Source organism: Erinaceus europaeus, chromosome X, assembly GCF_950295315.1.
Source record: "Erinaceus europaeus chromosome X, mEriEur2.1, whole genome shotgun sequence".
NCBI lineage: Eukaryota > Metazoa > Chordata > Mammalia > Eulipotyphla > Erinaceidae > Erinaceus > Erinaceus europaeus.
In genome coordinates, this window is record NC_080185.1 from 54460911 (window position 1) to 54475447 (window position 14537).

The following is a 14537-nucleotide window of genomic DNA, read 5'->3' on the forward strand; positions in this document are numbered from 1 at the left end:
GGCTTTAGACAATTCCATTATCACTATCAGCAACCAACTTAAGGTAGCATTACACATGCTTATTTGTTTCCATAGACAATAGTGCCCTCTTGTGATTAACATAGAATAAACTTTTTATGGCTTGGCATGGCCAATGGGTTTTCAACTAAACATGTCAACTGAGGTAAAGAAACTCATAGACACCATGGGAACTAGAAAATGTTATTAAAATATAACCAAGTAAGAGACTTATCACAGGAAGATGAGGGATTGTACCCATGTGTCACCAACTGTACTGCAAACTATTAACTCCCTGCACCCATGAAGTGATTTAGGAAAGAAAGATACTATACAACCACAAGATGTTCCACCTTGGAAGCCTGGAAGTGATTAGTGTGTCTACACTGGTATCCTGGATAGCACATGTAATAGCTACTTGTTAAAGTATTAAGCAGAAGTACTCATTCATTGATAATCTATGTGGCAAAAATAATTCTGGGAATTAAATGTGTATATATATATATATATATATATATATATATATATATGTCACAGTTAACACATAAAGAATTCTTCAAAATGTTATGTCCTCTTCATACACACTTGACATCGACTACTACTACGGTCCTCAAGTCTCCTGCTTTCAGGAGACTTATTAACTGTATGACTGCAAAACTCAGGGTAGATAACTACTGAATCAGTGATATTAGAATAACCTTTGAACACTCAGTAGCAAGAGAATGTTAATGACAAAGTCCTAGAATAGATTGAGTTCATATATTTCAAACAACAAAGCAGAGCTGAGGATATGGAGATTTGAAAAACACAAAGACTAGTTGCATATGCAATTGCTAAAATATTTCGAGCTAATAATGTTCATGCAAAGTTTGTAGTCTACAGATGAGGAGATTTTAATACATTGGCTAAATTTACACACAACAAACCGTGTTTACAGCATATGATATCTTTAATTAGATTGGTATTGTGAGTTAAGATCATTAAGTGAGACAATGACCGTAAGGGCATAATGCTTTCTATGACTATTTATGATAGAAATTTAATAAAAGGTCAGAAACATTTTTTTTTGTAATTGAAGAGGGACTAACCATTATTTTCCCAGTTCTTGTAGAAGAAGAGACCACAGGAGAATAATTATTACATATGATGCATAGGGGAAAGAACTGATAATTGTTTCTATTTTTTTTCTCAAAATTATTTAGGAGAACCTTGCCTAGCCAGGAGTGAGCAAAAACAAGATGTAACAAACATTAAAACTGGAGGCATTTGGAGCTAAGTGTACCTTGAAGAATAAGGGGGGGAGGAAGAGATAGAGGGATAGAGAGAGAGAGAGACTGTTCCATTGGATATTAAGAATTTGATTTGCAGGGGCCTGGAAGTAGCACAGCTGGTTAAGCACACATGGTGCCAAGCACAAGGACAGGCATATGGATGCCAGTTCAAGCCCCTGGCTCCCCACCTGCAGGGGGGGGGACTCTTCACCAGTGGTGAAGCAGGTCTGCAGGTCTCTATCTTTCCCTCCCCCTCGCTGTCTTCTTTTCCTCCTTTCTGGACTTCTCTCTGTCCTATCCAACATCAATAACAACAAGGACAACAAAATGGAAAAAAGTGGCCTACAGGAGCAACGGATTTGTAGCACAGGCACTGAGCCCCAGTGACAATCCTGGAGGCCAAAAAAAAAATTAGTATACAACATAAACATTTAAAATTAAATTGACTAAAATGACTTATTTTAATATTCAAATAAGAACATAGAGATAAAAGCTCAAAATAAATTTACTCTCAGTAGTTATTTGAAGCAAGCATTTAAATTTTTCACTTTGATAAACATGGATATAAAAATCCTACTATAGGAATTTTGGGTTTTCTTACATTTTCTGTAGAGACATTCATGTCAAGTCACATCTAAATGAATCAACATTTTGAACAAAAAGCTGTTTACACAATATACACATTTTTTACTTACAGAACAAAATAAGCTTAACAGTTTTATATTAAAAATCTGGGATACAGTAGGATTAGTAGCACCATAACAATAATTCTTCCCCCAAACTGCAGTCTTTTAATTTACTCAGTCTGATTCTTCTCTTAATTGAATTTTTTGCATGCCGTTTTAGTTACTAGGCAAAATATATAATCTTCATCTTATAATCCCTGGAGAAAGTCATTCTGGACCCCCAAATATAAATTCATTTACTTATTTCTTTTGTAAAAACAATAATAGAGACATTGCTCTGGCACACTGATGAGGTACATCGGAAACCTTGTGGGTACTAGTCAGCATGTTCTCTTGGTCATATATATATAATAGCACCATCGGTGGCAGCATTAGTAGTTGGGGAAAGTGAAACATTGCATTCTGGGAATTACATGTATATATATATATATATATGTATATATATATATGTATGCATGTACATATATATATATATATATATGTCACATAAGGAATTCTTCAAAGTGTTATGTCCTCTTCATACACACTTGACAGCGACTAATACGGGTCCTCAAGTCTCCTGCTTTCAGTGTTTCTGACTGAGGTTTGCTGTAAAATGAGAAGGTACCTGATAAGGCCTTTTCAGGTATTTCAATTATACTACTGATCAAATTCATACTCAAGTATTCTCTTTGTGTTTAAGTTTTCCTGATGACTTAATGGTAAACTTTTAGGCAATGTGACCTACTATGGTGACTGGTATAACTGGAGTCACTAGTAATCATACTTTTATGATGCTTCTTCTTATTACTACTGTCTTTGTCTATTAACCCTTTCTTTCTCTTACACATTTTCTAGTAGTTCTAGAATGAGGGGGGACCTGAAACACAGATGATGAATACATGAGAACACACAGCACCCAGGAATTTCCTAAATATAATAAATAATAAAGACAAATTATTGGTAATTGCCAAGAATCAATAAGTAAGACTACATTTCAACTAAAATAAACCTTAGAGAAATATCGTGAGGTACATGTATTATACGTGGTTTTGCTCCCTGAAGGACTTGTGTGGGGACTAGGAGGCTGAGCTCCCAGTTAAGCGTACATGTTTCTATGTGTAAAGACCCAGGTTCAGGGCCCTCGTTCCTATCTGCGAGGAGAAAGCTTCACAAATGATCAAGCAATGCTTCGGGCGTCTCTCTTTCTTTCTCCCTCTATCATCCCCTTGCATCTCGGTTTCTCTGTCTCTATCCAATAAATAAATATTTTTAAAACATTAAAAAAAGGAGACACTTTTTGGAGAGTTTTGGAAATATCCTTTAGATGGGAAGCTACTAGGTGGGGCAAGGAATAGAGTATAGCTCCAATTCCTGGGATAGCTTCCATCCAGCTGGATAGCTGCTCACTTTTTACTGAGTAATCATATAACCTTTCCTTGTTCTATTTTGCTATGGAAGAATTACTACCAAGTCATCTCAAGTCACATGCAGCTGTTACTAGTTACATCTGTTTTCCTCATCTATTTCATATATATGAAGAGAAAAGCAAGATTATAGGACACAGTCCACTAAATTCCTAACATTTGGTGGGTATATCATTCAGAAATTTTCTCTGTTCCCCGTTATCTCTAAGGAAGCTTAAGATCAAAACTAAAAAAGCACCTTACCTGAACATGTCTGATGCATCTACAGTTGCCAACCAAAAGCTGTAGGAATTAGCATAGTAGTTGCAGGTACCACGTCCATGACATTCAATGAAGGGAGCAGAACGAAATTCTTCCAAACAGGAACCAGGGGAGGCCAGGGCTTGTCCTGATCCCTCTGCGCCTGCACTTGTGTGCTAGAAAAGACAAGAGAAAATGTGTCACAACATTCATATGCCATGAAGCAAGAGTGATGACACAAAGCTCTGTACTGCACTCAGTCAAACCAAAACCAGAAAAGGAACTAGGACAAAAGTGATGGCAGCATCTACACTGAAGGTACCCAGCAAAAGCAACAGGTTCTGGAAATATGTTTGAGAAAATGTGTAAGGGAGAAGATAGCATTATGAGTTTCAAATGACAGGGATTCTTTCTGTTGTGAAAAGATGCAAATTTGGTAGACATTTAGCTACAATGACAGAAGAAAAGAAGAGTGGTTCATACCATCATGAAGGAATAACCAATCCAGAGAGAATCCCACCCTTGAGGACAGCGAGGAATCTGGATGGTCTGACTGTGAACTGCAATCACCACAGCTGGAGCTTCACATACTGCACATCTGGTGGGAAAAAAAAAGAGGGGGAAAGGGAACATAAATTACAGAGTGAGTATGTGGGGAATAGCATTCGTTCCATTTTAAAACCTTCCCAGTATAACATTATAGTGCCTTCAGTGTTCAGACAAGGAGGGAAATAATTCACTCTGAGAATTTATTTTACCTAAGTCCCTCTCTTCCAACGTATAATAAAATTATACACTTGGGCTACGGGTTTTTCTTCAAGAAATAGCAGAACCACTTTGTTAAGCATTTTCACTGTCCAACCTGTCCTAAATTTGCATCCGCTATAAGAATTTGGGCTAGTGTATTAAACATATTACTTTCTCTCAAAGTACTCAACTGAATGGTAGACATTAATTCTGAAACTGTAGTAAGAAAAATATCTAGTAAACTAGAAAAGGCAAGAAACAGATGATTTCTAAGTCCCCATCTATTATTCTTGGCACAGATGGAATTCATAAACCATTTGACCTCATCTGGAAAAGTATAACACATCCAGAATGCTGGTACCTAGGCACTTGGGGATGTGCCTTAAATTTATAAAATCAAATAAACAGCAGAGGAAATATGGCAAAGTATACCAAATTCATGAGGGATAGACAATTTGATATAGGGCTGAATTAAACAGGCAATTGCTATCTATAAAATTGGGCATGGTTTTTAGGGTATTTTCTATTTCCAAAACTTTGAACTAAAAAAAAAAAAAATAGCAGGGCTGGGGTAGATAGCTAATGGTCATGGAAAGAGATTCTCAAGCCTGAGGCTCTGAAGTCCCAGGTTCAATAACCTGCACCACCATAAACCAGAGCTGAACAGTGCTCTGGTAAAAAAAAAAATTGCAATGAATTCCCTCAAACCTTGGGCATATGTATTTTAAAATAAGCACTGTGGATTTATGAAGAGAAGCTCAATTATGCACAAACTTTACTTTCAATGTCCAAGAAATTAGACTGTATATTGATTCACCTTTTATGGTTATTGGAATCCTAGAACAACTCAATCATAAACATAATAAAAATGGTGATATCTACTATGCCAAGATATAAGAGAAAAAACCTATTATTGGTACCCCTCTTAGTTACTCATGTTCTGAACCTTGGCTATCATTTTCTCCTTCCTATAGCTGATTAACTGCCAAACCTTATCTACTATATCCATATGATACATGTCCCCTACTGCAAGTATTAATACAACCCTACCAGATTACAGTAATGCCTTCAATCTAAGAGATCTGAGTACTCTCTCTGTAAACCACACTACATATTGATGGCTCTCCCTGATATGTCCCTCAAAACTTTTCAGGGCTTCCTACTACATACCAAATTCCAAACTAAAATCAAGCCTACCATCCAGGTCTAAATTAACTTTCCAATCTCTTCTACCTAAACAAACTTCATATATTACATTCTAGACTCATAAATCTACTACTTATTCTCATGCCTTGTATATAATTTCTCCTATTGTAACTGCCTATTTCAAGCTATTTTCATCCTTCAATGACTACTTAATGCAAAATTCATTTCTTCCATCTAGTCATCCCTTATTTGTCCAGCTTATAATTAAATATCCATAACATTATATCTATTACACAACATTATATCTATTGTAGCAGTGGCCCCAATACTGACATTAGATCACTTGATGAATACTTACCTAATGACTAGAGTGAGTTGTTCATATAGTTCTCTATGCTTCATCATGAGACTTATTCAAAAATAGAACCTCAATAAAAATGAATCAGGATATATGCTGAATTGAGTTTTATACAGGCACCTCTGTTCTACTTAACCAGTGAATAATATGATCAGATTATTAACTTTGGACTCACTTCTGACTCAGTATACTAAATGGGTGTTGTTAAAACTAAGCCAATGTCTCACCGGCTAATGAATGGCTGGATGCTTTGACCTTTCAGAGGCTCCATGTTCATGGGCATGGGCTCTGGGGTAGATAGCCAGTAAGAATAGTCATTTCTTGAGGCAAAGTTGCACACATTGTTGATGTTGCAGAACATAAAAGGCATGGTACTGAAGCGACGAAGGCAGCTGCCAGCAGTTCCTAGAAAGAAGTGAGGAGAAAAAGATGGAGAAACTTGTCATGATATTTCAGTTTCTTCTAAAACACTAACAAATAATCTTTCAAAGATGAACTTCTGGGAGTCGGGCCGTAGCCAGCAGGTTAAGCTCACGTGATGTGAAGCACAAGGACAGGCATAAGTTCCAGCCCCTGGCTCCCCACCTGCAGGGGATCACCTCACAAGTGGTGAAGCAGGTCTGCAGGTGTCTTTCTTTCTTTCCCCCTGTGTCTTCTCCTCCTCTCTCCATTTCTCTCTGTCCTATCTAACAATGACGACATCAATAACAACAATAATAACTACAACAACTACAACAAACAAGGGCAATAAAAGGGAAAATAAATATAAATTTTTTTAAAAAGATGAACTTCTCCACATTTCTTAGATGATATGTACTGATTCTTTAAATGCATATTTAATCTTATTTCAACATTTCTAAAATCATGATATATAATGTAGACATTTATTATAGTTACTCATTATACATTCCCTAGTACTGTTTTTAAACTGGTGATGCATCTTATAAACAACAATGTTTTGTGGAGAATGCTGAGTAGTTTACTGAGGATAATTCAGTTAAGAAGCAGTTCTCTTATCCATAGGGAAATCTTCCAGAAGGTGCTGGTATATTTATGAAGACAGAGTTAACTGGCTATTCCTGCTGTCTGGTATTCTGTGGCTATCATGCTTTGACTAAAAAACCAATGTGGAGTCTGCATTTTTTCCCCAGTAACACTTGTGAAAGTTCTTTAAAAATACTTGCACCCATGTAAGAATTCATACCCTTTCGTGATTAGATTAGATTAGATTAGATAGCATGATTAGATAATTATTTTTTTGTAACAGAAATTCATTTATCACAGTCCTGGAAAATGGAGGTCCAAGATCATTGTACTAGCCTAGTTTGGTGTGGTCTCTCTTCCAGGTCACAAACTTTTAGCTGTATTATCCCATGGGAGAAGGAGCTAGGGGTTTCAATGTAATCACATTTTTTCTCCACAGTGCAGAAGTCCAATTTTGCTCTAGTTAGTTCACATAGTTACTTTTTATATATAATTGAATAGAGAAAGAGATAAATTGAGGGGGAGGGGAAGATAGAGGGAAAGAGAAAGAGAGACACCTGCAGCCCTGCTTCACCACTAGTGAAGCTTTCCCCCAGAAGGTGGGGACCAGGAGCTAGATTCTGGGTCCTTGTACAATGTAACGTGTGCACTTAACCAGGTGCGCCACCGCCTGCCCCAAGTTACTTTTCTTCTATTTACCACATATGACTGAAATCACTTGCTATTCCTCTCAATTATTTTGCTAAGAATAATGCCCTTAGGGAAGCCTGAGGCACACCCCTTAGAGCACATCCATTGCCATGTGTGAGGACCAAGGTTCAAGTTCCCAGTCCTTACCCACAGGGTAAGGGGAACTTTCACGAACAGTGGAACAGTACTGGAGATGTCTCTCTTTGTTTCTCCACCCTATTTCTCCCTGTTTCTATCAAAAGAAAGATAAAAAGAAATGTCTATCAAGAGTGATAGTTTCAGAGGCTGGGTGGTGGTGCACCTGGTTAAGCGCATGTATTACAATGTGCAAGGACCCGGGTTCGAGCCCCTGGTCCCCACCTGCAGGGGAAAAGCTTTACAAGTGGTGAAGCAGGGCTGCAGGTGTCTCTCTCCCTATCACCCCCTTCCCTCTTGATTTCTGGCTGTCTCTATCCAATAAATAAAGATAATAAAAAATTAATAAAACAAGGGCAACAAAAAGGAAAATAAATATTAAAAAAAAAGTGACAGTTTCATCTTGCTGATACCAAGTCCCAGCAATAACCCTGGTAGCCAAAACAAAAACAAACTTACTAACTAAAACAATGAATAACACCTTCTAGATTTATCTATTTTACCACTGATAACACAATTTCATATTTTTGAATAGCTAGTAGTATTTCATATTGTGTGTATGTATGTTTCATATTTTCCATTCATTTATCAAATTTAAAAAACAGTTTATTTTTAGTTCTTGACTACTGTAAATACTGCTGCAATAAGTGTGAAAATATTGAGATAGTTTAGTTTCAAACTGGTGGTTTTATATTTTGGGGAAAATATTCAGAAGTGAGATAACTAAGTTACATGGAATTGTCATTTTATTTTTTGAGGAAAATCTCCATATTTTGGAATATATATATATTTGTTAATGTCACCATGGTCATTGCTAGAGCTTAGTGCCAGCACTAGGAATCTACCACTCCTTTTTTTTTTTCTTTTGCCTCCAGGGTTATTACTTGGGCTTGGTGTCTGCACTACGAATCCACTGGTCCTGGAGGCCACCTCCCCCCTTCTTTTTTAATGGACAAGACAGAGAGAAATTGAGAGAAGAGGAAAGATAGAGAGCGAGAGAGAAAGACGTCTGCAGACTTGCTTCAGTGCTAGTGAAGTGTCCCTTCTGCAGGTGGGGAGTTGGGGCTTGAACCTGGGTCCTTTCACATGGTCAAATGTGTGCTTAACTGGGATCATCACCACCTGCACCCTGGAATATATTTCTGATATTTATTTATTTATTTATTATTTGTCAGCACTAGGGCTCAGTGCCTGCAATATGATCTACTGCTCCTGGAGACCATTTCCCCCTATTTTATTCAGTAGGAAATTGAGAGGGGAGGGGGAGATAGTGAATAGTGAGATGGAAGACATAGATCCCTCTCTCCACCATCACTGGTCACTTCCATCAGGAACATCAACATAGGTTCTCTTGTGGGCTGCTCTAGGAACCTATCTTCACTCTAAAGTAGCAATGGTAAGGAATGCCCTACTTTCCAAAGGGAGGCTGGGTCATCCTACCCTGTCACTCAAGGAAAACTGGTTCTGAAATGTATGCACTTAGAATATTCCTGACAGTGACCAGGGATTGCAAATCAAGACTGCTAGGGACTCCGAGGTTACACAGGCTCCAACATGAACATATATGGACCCTGGGTCAAATTGATGGGGTAAACTGTTTATTTTATATATATATATTTTCATGTCTGGGAGCTATTCTCTGTCCTACTCGAACTTCTTGCCTTATTCTCAACTCTGACACCATCTTCCCAGACAACATTTTTGTCACCTCTATGTTAGCTATCAAGCTTGAGCACAAATTACTAAAGTATGGGCCCCTAGGAACATACCTAAAATAGACTTCCTAGCTTCCTTTCATCATAAGATTCCTATTCTCATCTGTGCTATTCCTGCCTTTTGGTTCTTATTTATTCATAATTTTATCCTGCTTTATATCTTACTGCTTTTCAGCCACCAAGTTGTAGATGCTAATATGATTCCTTGCTGACTTCCCCAGGCAGATGACCTCATTAATGTATCCCAGAGCCTCACCTCTCCAGAGCTCTACCCTACTAGGTATAAACAGAAATAGACTGGAGGTGTGGATAGACCGGCCAACATTCATATTCGGCAAAGAAGCAATTACAGAAACCAGAACTCCTACCTTCTGTATCTCATAAAGAATTTTGGTCCATACTCCCAGAGGAGGAAGATGACCAGAGGTCTCTGACCTCCAATTCCATCAGGACCCAGAGACATAAGAGGAAAAAAGGAAGGACACTCAGAAGTAGGAATAGGTGTACATATGACTTAGAAAGGAAGAGAAGGCAGAAACACGGGAAAAAATGGACAAATATGTATAAATATAGATAGTTACAGAAATGAGTCATCCCATAATTGTGACCTTGAGAGAACTAGTGATGTTTCCAACGGAGACAATGGGATGCAGAACTCTGATGGTTGGAATGGTGCAGTACTATGCCCCTGTCATCATACAGTTTTGTAAATCTATATTCAGTCACTAAAGAGAGAGAGAAAGAGAAAGAGAGAGACACACACAGAGAGAGAGAGAGAGAGAGAGAGAGAGAGAAGAGAGAGACCCCTGCAGACCTGCTCCACCATCACCATTTACAAAGCTTTCCCCCTGCAGGTGGGGAGCAGGGGCTCGAATCTGGGTCCTTGTGCATGTTTCTGTGTATACTACTATGTGAGCTTAACTAGGTGTGCTGCCAACTGACTCCCTGGAATATATTTCTTAATGAGCTGCATTAGAAGTGAATTATAGACCCTTGGTGTTAGTGGGAATTTAACAAAATCATTACTTTAAATTTTCATTTTAAATCTGTGTTCTAGGTTTTTTTTTTTTTTTTTTTTTTTTTACTTCAAGACAGTGTGCCATACTACAATTATTTTTATCAAGTAAGGAGATGGATTCTAGTTAAAGGGAATGTGAAAAGTGGGGTTATTGAAAGAATGTACACAGAGTTGAACTTCTGGAGAAAGTACATACGAAAGTCAAGGATTTGAAGGGGGTCAGGCCATGTCTACAACCTTAGGGGAACTGTGATTGATTGCAGTGGGGAGACTGAAGATTCAGCCCCTGTAGACATGTAATTCTATAATATAAAAATAAGTTAAAAAGAGAGAGAGAGAGAGAGAGAGAGAGAGAGAGAGAGAGAGAGAGGGAGGGAGTTGGGCGGTAGCACAGCGGGTTAAGCTTGGTGGCTCAAAGCACAAGGACCAGTATAAGGATCCTGGTTCGAGCCCCTGGCTCCCCACCTGCAAGGGAGTCACTTCACAAGCAGTGAAACATGTATGCAGGTCTCTATCTTTCTCTCCCCATCTCTGTCTTCCCCTGCTCTCTCCATTTCTCTCTGTCCTATCCAATAACATTAATAATAACTACAACAATAAAACAAGGGCAACAAAGGGGAATGAATAAATAAATAAATATTTTTTAAAAAGGGAGAGGAGAGAGAGATAGACACCTCTACTCTGGCTTCACCACTAGTGAAGCTTCCCCACTGAAGGTGGGGAGCAAGGGCTTGAACCCAGGTTCTTATATATAGTAATGCATGTGTAACTAGGTGTACAGTGCCTAGCACCCTCTGCAATAAATCTTTACCTAACATGGCTGCCTAATTAGGATGATGTCAAGTACACTACTCTGGTCCATTAAAAAAAAAAAAGAAAAGAAAAAGTAAAGGAAGTGGCATATAAAAGGATGGCCCAGAATGATGAGAACCAGGATGCTTGGTTGTATCTCTGCTATGGCCTTCTAACAATGGTGAAGGATACTGGCTTAGAGTTTCCAAAGTTCTAGAGAGGGTAATTTCATAAATTTTCAATGATGCTTATATTCTAAAATTATATGGCTTTAGTATGCTAATACTTCTTAGTATGCTATGTTTCTCCTAAGATAGGACAGTTTTGGTATTCAACTGCTTCCTCTTCTCTCTTTTCAATATACCACAATATTTTGACTAGTCACACACAGACTGTATTTCCATGACTGTGTGGTTGTCTTTAACATCAAAATTATAGCTACCTCTACTCTTTGTTTAGTCGTTAAGATATGCCCAATTTAGTACTGGGGTCATAGAACAAGTTTATGAGATCAATATCTCTGCATGCCTGAGATCCCAGAGACCCCAGGTTCAAGCCAGGCACCTCTTTCTGCTAAAGCTGAGCAGTCATCTAGTTTCTTTCTCCATCTCTTTCTGTATGTATATGTGTAGTCATTTAGTTATATATCCAACTTGAAATCTTTGTGAGTCCTAGAAGAACTCTTGTGATTTAGGGTCACAAGAAGTGGAAGTTTTGGCCCATCACAATTCTATGTCTGAGGTCTAAAGTGTACCCAAGCCAGAGCAAGTCTATAGCCTCTAAGCCTGAATGCATACCGTGACTGGCCCTATTTGATCAAATATATGTGCTTTGAAACATTATAATGACATACTGGATAGTGAGCCTTATTTTCTTTTTGTGCACATATTTCTATTATATATTTGAGTTATGTAATTATCATAGACTTCCAGTGGTTCTTGTTGCCTTGATAATAGATCAGGCAGTTAAACTTTACAAGCTAGACAGACTTCGACAATGAAATGGAATAAAAATAATTTTATATTTTAAATAATTTATGCCAGAGATTAAAAATTAAAGAAAATAATCTGAAAGTAACATTTTCAAAATGAAGACATGTCAATTGTTTTTCTTTTTTTGGAGGAAGGGGACCTCCAGTTATTGGGGTTCTATGCCTGTGCTAAGAATCCACTGCTCTCAGTGGCCATTTTTTTTCTAATTTTCTTAGATAGGTAACAGATAAATTGAGAGAGGATGGAGAGACATAGAGGAGGAGAGACAGAGAGATACCTGCAGACCTGCTTCACCACTTGTGAAGTGGATCCCCTGCAGGTGGAGAGCTGGGGCTCAAACCTGGGTCCTTGTGCTTGGTGATATGTATGCATAACACGTGAGTCATCGCCGAGCTCTCCCCCTCGCCCCCGTGATCAGCAGGGAAGCAATTACAGAAGCCAGACCTCCTACCTTCTGCACCCCATAATGATCCTGGGTCCATACTCCCAGAGGGATAAAGAATAGGAAAGCTATCAAGGGAGGGGGTTGGATATGGAGTTCTGGTGGTGGGAACTGTGTAAAGTTGTACCCCTCTTACCCTATGGTCTTGTCAATATTTCCATTTTATAAATAAATAACAAATAATAAAAAAGTTATGTCAATTTTTAAATCAGAAAAAAATTAATTATTACATTACTTATAAGCTTAATTTTGGCATTCTTTTTCATTATAGATAGAGACAAAGAGGGAGAAAATAAGACAGAGGGAAAGACATTAGTGGAAGAGGCAGCAGAGCAGTGCTTTGCCATCCATGGAACTTTCCTAGGTATGATGGCATACCCAGATAGTGTTGGTGCTCAAACCTGGGCAGGGTACAGCATAGCTACTAATGTTAAACCTGAAAAAAATCACTTCATTGGGGAAAATGATAACTTAAAAGACCACTGTCACATGTGTACAGTTTCAAATATCCTCGTGGAATGTGTTGCCACACTACACTTGTTATTTCCCTCCACCACAGCACACAGGGTTCCTACTCACTTATTAAGCTCCCCATGACCTCCCCAATTTAGAGTCCTTGGCTTTGCTTCAATAGACTATATCTAATTAATTTTTACCATACGTTTTAACTTTCATAATTCTCACCTATGAGTGAGACCATTCAGTATTTGTAAAAAAAAAAATTAATTGAATAACATAAAATAGATTTTAAAAAATACTTAAGGGGGGACAGGAAGACTGAAACTAAGGATAGTAAGGAGGGAATGAAAAATGTAGCAGAGCAAAGAAAAAAAGGAAAAGAAACATAGAAGAGATAGAAGGAACTTTTGGGGAAAACTCTTACTTTACTCCAGTGAACTGCCTGCAGGGAATAAAGTGATCAGAGGAGAAGCCTGTAGTTCTCTATGACTGCAGAATTATTTTACTGAAAGGTCCAGCTGAAAAAGACCTTTTATCCTAGTTTTATTTTTCCCCTGAGCCTGAAATCTGACATGCAGGTGGATCCTAGTTATTGTCTGGGGAGATGATGTCATGGCTGGAAAAAGGACCAGAAAGTGGATCAGGGAAGAGAGTAGCTCCCAAATATGGGAAAGGTGTATAAATATTGTTGACTGTAAACCCCATCGATTTGATCTGATCTGGAGCCCATATTCAGCTTAGGAGCCTATGTTGAAAAAAAACCAAAAACAACATTATAGCCACAGGCCCTTTGGAATATAACTAAAATATACCTACTAGCTATCTACAAAATGGAGATCCCCCCAACTCTTCATCTGCACTACTCCAGCCTTTAGGTTCATGATTAGTCAACAATTTGTTTGGCTTTGTATGTTAATTCTCTTTTCATCTACCACGTTCCAGATGCTACCATGATGCAAAATAGTCTTCCCTGGACAGACAACCCCACCAATGTGTCCTCAAACTCCGATTTCCCAGAACCCCGCCCTACTAGGGAAAGAGAGAGGCAGGCTGGGAGTATGGATTGACCTGTCACGCCCATGTTCATGACCCATGTTCAGTGGAGAAGCAATTACAGAAGCCAGACCTTCCACCTTCTGCATCCCACAATGACCTTGGGTCCATACTCCCAGAGGGATAAAGACTAGGAAAGCTATCAAGGGAGGGGATGGGTTCTGGAGTTCTGGTGATGAGAAGTGTGTGGAGTGGTACCTCTCTTATCCTATGTTTTGTTTCAGTGTTTCCTTTTTATAAATTAAAAAAATAAAATTAAAATTAAAAGATAAAAAAATAAAAAGCATGGCCCCCCTCCCCCATAAAAGCAAAATAAAAACGATAGTTGGGAAAAAAAATCTCCTTTCACAAAGTATAGAAAGGTGAAGTCTAGATCATCTTCTTAAATGTGTTTCTGGAGGTAAAG

At 38.3% G+C, this 14537-nt stretch overlaps 1 protein-coding gene across 5 annotated transcripts in view; it reads right to left on the bottom strand.

Moving 5' to 3' along the window:
* Positions 1-506: 506 nt before the first annotated feature.
* The window catches only part of COL4A5 (collagen type IV alpha 5 chain), a 271709-nt gene continuing 257678 nt past the window's right edge, over positions 507-14537 (bottom strand). For all 5 annotated transcript variants that reach the window (XM_060183117.1, XM_060183115.1, XM_060183116.1 and 2 more), the window contains 5 exons: positions 6079-6256; positions 4084-4198; positions 3604-3776; positions 2438-2542; positions 507-538 (listed from right to left, as the gene is read on the bottom strand). In XM_060183117.1, coding sequence (XP_060039100.1) covers positions 2461-2542; positions 3604-3776; positions 4084-4198; positions 6079-6256 — 548 coding nt within the window. In that variant the 3' untranslated portion in view covers positions 507-538; positions 2438-2460. The remainder of the gene's footprint in view (positions 539-2437; positions 2543-3603; positions 3777-4083; positions 4199-6078; positions 6257-14537) is intronic.